This window comes from Orycteropus afer, unplaced genomic scaffold (genome assembly GCF_000298275.1).
Source record: "Orycteropus afer afer isolate SDZICR_OR568_19922 unplaced genomic scaffold, OryAfe1.0 scaffold00524, whole genome shotgun sequence".
NCBI classification, from domain to species: Eukaryota; Metazoa; Chordata; class Mammalia; order Tubulidentata; family Orycteropodidae; genus Orycteropus; species Orycteropus afer.
Window position 1 is genome coordinate 995,944 of NW_006922111.1, and position 7,053 is coordinate 1,002,996.

Sequence of the window (7,053 nt, forward strand, 5' to 3'; positions counted from 1 at the left end):
TGGACTCCAGGCAGTGGGTGTGGTTTGGGCTTTGCTTCTGTGAAGACTGACAGCCTGGGAGACCCTGTGGGCAGTTCCACTCTGTCCTCTAGGGGCACTGTGGGTTGGAATCGACTCCACGGCATCTAACAGCAGCGAGGAAAGCCTTTTGTCTGTGTGTGGGGGGGCTTGCTCCTGCATGTTGACTGGAGGCAGTGCAGGGGTGGGCAGGAGGTGGGCCGGGTCAGTAGGGCCCACCACACCACCTGCCGGGACACCACAAGGCTGAGTCCATGGGCCCTGGCCCCAGACGACTGCAGCCCTTTCCCAGCCCAGTGAGGGCCAGGGTGGGTGCAGCTCGTATTTTCCTGGGGCCTCCCCCTGGGCCGGGAAGGCTGCCTCCCAGCACCAGCCCTGACCTCAGGTACTCATTTACCCGGATCGAAAGGGGCTGCCGAGCGGGGCCTGATTACAGAGGGGGGCCCTGAGTCATTTGTCAGCTGCCCCTCCCCCGGGCCCCTCCGCGGCCCTCGGGGGCTCGGCACCCTCGCACCTGCCCCATCTAGCTGTGCACAGAGCCGTCTCCTTCCCAGAAGACCCGGCACATCACGGGAGCTGCAGCAGACCGGGCAGGTGTTCCTGACCCCTCGACAGCCAGCCGACGGAGGCTGGTCTGAGCAGATGTGGCTCCTGGCCGGGCCTTGGACACCCTGCCCCCCGCGGCCCAGCAAGGGGTGGCGACAGATCAGAGAGCCGCAATCCCGCCCCCTCCCAGCTCCCCCCAGGCTGAGTCTGGCTCCTGACAGCCTGATGGCTCTAGCTCAGAGGAGGGGTCCCCCAACGAGTCAGGACAGGAGAGAGAAAGCGAAACCCCCGGACACTGCCGCCCTGAGCCCCTTCCCTGGCCCACCTGGGTCAGCCCAGGGGCCCTCCAAGAGGGGAAAACAAACAAGCAGTTATCAAGCCCACTCTGACTCCTGGTGACCCCACAGCTACAGAGAAGACCGCTCCATAGGGTTGATATTTCAGAAGCTGACTGTCAGGTCTTACTTCGAAGGCATCTCTAGGCGGGTCCCAACTGCCAAGCCTTCGGTTGGTAGACAGGCACCTCACCAACTGCACCACCTGGGGACTCCTGCCCTCCTAGGCTTACAGCTCAATGTAGGAAACAGAAGGAAGCCACCCTTGAGAAGAACCTACCCCTGCCTGCCAAAGCTTCGAGGCAGGCTTCCTGGTGGAGGTGGGGCCGAACTGGGCATTGCTGTATGAATAGGAGCTCATTATGCAAAGAGGAGGCAGAGTGGGGTTGGGTCCCATCTAGTCCAGAGGGAACAACTGGGTCCAAATGGACAACAGGTGGGGGCTGGGCTGGGGCCTGCAGGGCCATAGAGCCACAGAGCTGGGGTGGGGCAGAGCTGGGGTTGAGCAAGGGAGGGGCAGGGAGGACAGATGTGAAAAGACTGCTCTGCCCCAACCTGGAGGGCGCTCTGAGGCAGAGACTCGGGGGCAGGAGGGAGAGGGGTGCACTTCTGGAGACGGTGGAAGGGGAGCCGCCCAGGAGCCTGGGAAGTGAAAAGGGGCTGGGGCTGGGGAATGTCAGACTGGTATTGGGGGGCCTCGGGAGAGGCGGTGGGTGTCTGGGTGGGGCCCCCCTCGGGAAAAGCACATCGGGGGCCTCCGAAGCCCCTCCTGTCCATTCCCAGAGCACCTGCCTCCAACCACCCGCTCCTCCTCCCTGGGACATCTCAGATTGGTTCCACCCGCCCTTCCCTGCCCGCTCCTCCTAACCTGCCCTGCTCGCCTGGCCCCACTGCTCCAGCCGCCCCTTGGGCAGCCCTCCCAGAAGCCCAGCCCAGCCTGCTGGTTGGGGGCGATGGGCCTCAGACAGGCCTTGGGGGTCGGGTGCCTGTCCGGGTTGTGCAGGACAGGCGATGCAGGCCCACGTTCCCACCCAGTGTCCTCGCTGAGACCTGCTGGATGGATGGCCTCCCCCGGACCCGCCACTGCATGTTCACAGCAAGGCCAGGCAGCCCGGTCTCTGCCCGCCCACCTGCCACCTGCCTGGCCAGGCCGATGACAGCCACAGCCAGGACCGCCGGGGCAGCTGTTTGCAGAGCTGAGGCTGCATCCTCGCTTGGCTGGGTCCCCAGGCCCGGAGCCTCTCCCGGGAAGTGATCACAGGGTTCAAGAATGTGCCGTTCCCTTCCCACTGCCCTCGGGATAAGAGCCCAGCAGGGGTGGCACCAGCTGTGGCCCCAGAGCTGCACCCCCTGCCCCAAGGGACCCTGCTTCGCCTCACGGCTGGGGGCCTCCTTCCTCTGCCCAGGTAGCATCAGCGGTGGGCTTGGGGCTGGCCTGATGTTCTCCCCGGAACAAAGGGGCCTGTGCTCCAAGGATGGTCGTAGCCGGGAGGGGAGGTCTTGGGGGGTTCAACTCAAGTCCTCCCGGGAAGGGCCGGTCAGTTCCAAGACCCCACACCCTTCACCCTGGGTTTTCATCCACATAGGGGATGACATGTCCTCATGGAGACAATCATGGGCCCTGGACAGATCAAGTAAGGGCTATGCCAAGACACGGCACGTGCCCGGTTCCCAACGATGGATGGTTCTCTTCAGCAATGGCTTCCCCCCTCACGTCACCAAGGAATCCCCATGACGGCAGCATCAGGGCTGCCCAGACGGGCTAGCGTGGAGAGGGGGAGGGCAGGGCTGCCATCTCCCCAGGCGGCACCTCCCGCTCCTCTCCTGCCCCTGGGGCCAATGGGCCCCCGTCATCCACGCCGTCTAACCGGAGCGGGCACTCATGCCCTCTGCACAGTGGCTGCCGGCAAAGGAACTGGGAGGGAGGGCCTGGTAGGCGCGGGCGGCCCCAAGCTGGGCCGTTTGGCCTGAAGGCACCTGGGGCCATGGTCAGCCTTGAGAAGAAGCAGGTGTGGAAGGGGATGGAGTGGGCAGGGTGCACAGTGATGCACAGACTTTCTGGCCCAGGTGTGACAGTCCACGCTTGTTTCGGGTGGACGCTTCTAAGACCACCCTGCAGCCACAGTGCCGCCCCCAACAGGAAGCCCCAGTGCTGCTGGGAGGAGGGTCTCCTTCATCCCGAGGGACACCGCAATGCCTCTGCCTTGTGCCCTCTGCCGACATGCCCTGAGGACACCAAGGCTCAGGGAGGGACGGGCCGCCCAGGGCAGCGCCGGCCGAGCATGGTCACAGCACGGCTGGAGGCCCGGCCCAAGGCTGCCCCGCTCCGTGGTCCTCTCTCCCCCAACAACCCACTCTGCCTCCCTGCTTCCCTTCTCATTCACACTTCTCCCCAATTCAAATCCCTCCGCCCTCCTTCCCCGGCCAGGCCATAACAGGACCTATGGATTCCTTGTCCGGTTCTGCCCCTGCCCCGCCAGGCCCACCACCAGCCCCCTGGGTCCCCCTCCTGTCCATCTTCCACCATCAGTCCTGGCCAACCAGGTCTGAGCATGCTGCAGACCTGAGCCAATGGTTCTGGCTCTTCCAAACCGCTCATCCATGTGCCCGTCCCCTGACCGTCCCAGCCACCCCAAGCCAGGCTGCGGCCTCAAGGACCTGTACACGGTGCCCTAAGCCAGGTCCCCTGCCAGCTCTGCCCTTCCCCTCACACCTGCGGCCTACTGGACACCCCCAAGCACACATGCACATACACAGCAGAGACTTCACTGTCCTCATCTGTGAAATGGAGAAGCTCCTGAATAGGACCTAAGCTCCTGCAGACACTCAAGGAGCAGTGCTTCCATTCAAGGCTCCACTGCGCCTCCTCTTTCAGGAAGCCCTCCCTGCTTTCTCGGCCCCCATACTGCATGTTGGCTTCCATTATGGCATGTCTCCCAACCAGCCTACACCGGCAGAGTGTTGCTCACAGGCTGGCTGTGAGCTCCTTGGAGGCAAAGTCTGTATCACTTTTCATTCATTAATTCCACAACAACACAATAACCACCTGCTGTGTGGAGACCTACAAGATCAAGCTAAGTCCTTGGCCTGGCGTTCCAGGCCTGTCTTGACCCCATCCTGCCCCCTTATCTCATGCCCCCCCCCAGCCTGAGCCGTCTGTAATCCCACAAGTGCCAGCTCCTTGTCACCTTGGCTCTTCTGCATTCCGCCTGTCCTTCGAGACTCTGCTGGGATGTCAGTCAGCCCTCTGGGAAGCCTCTGCTCCCAGCCTCCGTGAACCTGGGGTGGCCTTCCAGTCTACCATGTGGACCCAGTGGGCGCTCGCTTGGGCAGAGCTGTGTCTGAGGCCCTACCCCTGTGCCCAGCCCACCACCTGGCCTGGGAAGGGGCGGGAGGGTTTGTTGAGTGAACCAGTGAGCAGCCCCTGGGCTCATGGCATTTTCAGCTCCTCTTTGCCTGGGAGGGTGAGTCTGCCCCACACCCACAGAGCCCTCAGCGCCTGGCACCCAGGGTGCAGCCCCTGGCCCACCCCAGCCCAGGGTGGGGAGCGGCCTCAGTGAGGCGTTCTGCTCGGCTGCCACCCTATCTCGGGCCATCTTGCCGCCACCGCCAGAGCGGCTGCTCCTCCCAGCCCACTATCTGGGGCCTCATCTCCCTGTGGGCGGGGCCGGGCTCGCCTGACTCCTTCCCCATCTGCCTGCCTGGGTGCTCAGGCCCCTGTATGGCCACCACGCTCCATCCCACCTCACACATGGCATGACGCGCCCCCAGCGCTGTTTCTGCAGGCTGCTTTTGCCTCCTGGGACCTGCCGTTCCTGGCATCTCTCCTGGCAATCAGCCATCCTTGGGCTAACCGGAAGGTTGCCTCCTCCAGGAAGCCTTCCCTAGTGTATTGGCATGGCCCTGCTGGGACCAGCAGCATCACAAGGTCAGAGACGTAGGACTGTGGCCTGGAGACCTGCACCCACCCTCCTGGCCAGTGCCCTGCTGCCCAGCAGTCAGGGCCTTGGGCCCATGCCGTCTTCCCTGCTCTGAGCCTCAGTTTCCCCTATGAAATGGAAGCAGTAAGGTGGGCCTCCAGGACCAGCCCAGCGGGTGTCTGCGGACGGCACGTGGAGCGCTCCATCCGGGCAGAGGTGACAGCACCGCCACCGTGCACACCTGCTGGGCTCGGTCACCGAGCCCTCGTCCAGAGGCAGCGCCCGGGCTCAGAGACGTCACCCTGCGGCGCATGCGCTCTGCGCCTACCTTCCTGCCGGCCTCGTTGTTGTGCAAGTTCATGAGGCGCCGCGCGTTCTTCTTGATCTCGCGCGCGTCCACGAAGCGTCGGGAGAAGTCGATGCCGTAGCGCACGTCGGCCGAGCAGCCGCCCCACTTCCAGCCCTCGGCCTGGTTGTAGTAGCCTTGCTTCTCGCGGTCGCAGCCGCAGTTGCTCAGGTTGCCCTGGCTGCAGGCGGCGGTGACGGCGTGCGCCACGCCGGCCGCCGTGATGGCGTAGGTGAAGGCGGCCTCGCGGCTTCCTGCGGGGAGAGGGGCGCGCCGTGAGACCCGGCCGCGTGCTGCCGGTGCGCTGGGTGACCGCGGGCTGCTCGGGGGCCCTCTCGGGCACCCGAGTCGGCAGCGGCACAGTGGGGCCGATGGAACCCCCTGGCAGGACTGTTGGGGGGCACTGCCTGCGCACAGGCCCTCGGTGCACGCCGGGACCCTGCCACCAGCCAGCAAGGATGCGGTGTTGGACCACAGTGCTGGGCACCTGAGAGCAAAGACTGGTCATCCCCAAGGGCCTGGCTGAGGGGCCCAGAGCAGCCGATGGGGGGGTGCTGCTGGCGCCCTCCACCATTCACAGTTTTGCTTCCCCGGGGCCCAAGCCGTTTGTGGTGATACTTTGGGGGACCCTGAGCGCGTGGAGATGAAGCTGGGACCTGGCCCCGGCTCTCTCTGGCCTCCTCCCTCCTTCTGACACCATCTTCGACCCATCACCGGGTCCCCTGAGGGCTCCCCTCCTCCACAGCCCCCATCGCACAGGCCCCCCTGCCTCAGTCATCCCCAAATACCAGGCAGATCATCTTGAAGTGCAGCTCTGGGCAGAGGCCTCCCCTGAAGCCGTCACTGGCTCCCAAGTGCCGGCAGAAGCAAGCCCACCACTGTGCTGAGAAGGCCAGCCCCACCATCCCCACCCAGCCCTTTCCCAGCCCTCCCTCCAACCAACTCGTGACTTCATCCCTCTGGTGCTCCTCACACCCCTCTGGGGGGTTTCCTGGTCTTTGGGTGGAATTCTCTTCCCCTTTGTGCTCACATTCCAACAACCTTCAAGGCCTGGCTCAGATGCCTCCTCCAGGCAGCCCTCCCAGATCCCCCTCACTGACCTGACCCCTCAGTACCAGATTGACTTTCTCACTCTTCCTGACGGTCTCCGCTAGGTTAACCCTTAAGGTAGGGACTTCGTGGCTCCACATGGGTCCAGAGACTCCTCAGAGTTTTGTTTTAGTAATGTCCTCACGTGTGCAGAGAGGAACTGCACCACAGGGTCAAGGCTGTGTAACCTTTCGGAAACAGACACCAAGCTTGTCTTCCAAAGTGCCTCTGGGTGGGCTAGGAGTGGAGCACTTACCTCTCTGTGCCACCCAGGCCTCCTCCCCTTGGATGGGCTGTTTGACTCCCCATGGCCCCCAGCCAGGTCTCTCAGGTCCCCTTGGCCTCCCCAGCAGCACGGCGGCCCCAGGCCTGGCTGGCTCTGGATGGTCTCCCGTGCCCAGCCCCTGGCACTGAGCAGGCTCAGTGCATGCCGGCTGAAGAACCGAAAGCCAAATTCCAGTGTGCAGACTCTCCCTGCCGGCCCGGCAGGAGATGGCACATGGCCACGTTCCATCGCGGGGCTGGGGACGCCCACCTGTCCTCAGATCGGCCCTGCGGTCAGGGTGCTGGCGCTGATCACCCGAGATGGAGAGGGGGTGGGAGCCGGGTCAGGTCCCTTGCACGTCCGCTCACGGAGCACCTGGTGCAAACCCAGCACAGTGCTGCCTCTGTGCTCGGGAAACCACCTCTTCACTCACCTGCCAGCTGGAGAGGTCTCTGCCCTCGGGGGTCCCTGTTCCCTGGGGGATCTCCACCCTCAGGGGTCCCTGTTCCCTGGGGGTCTCCGCCCTCGGGGGTC

At 64.3% G+C, this 7,053-nt stretch overlaps 1 protein-coding gene across 1 annotated transcript in view; it reads right to left on the reverse strand.

Annotated features, from left to right (window-relative positions):
- Positions 1–7,053, reverse strand: part of WNT7B (Wnt family member 7B) — a 63,384-nt gene that overhangs the window by 1,772 nt on the left and 54,559 nt on the right. Inside the window, exon 3 of the mRNA XM_007955639.2 lies at positions 5,148–5,419. Within this exon, the coding sequence (XP_007953830.2) occupies positions 5,148–5,419 (272 nt within the window). The remainder of the gene's footprint in view (positions 1–5,147; positions 5,420–7,053) is intronic.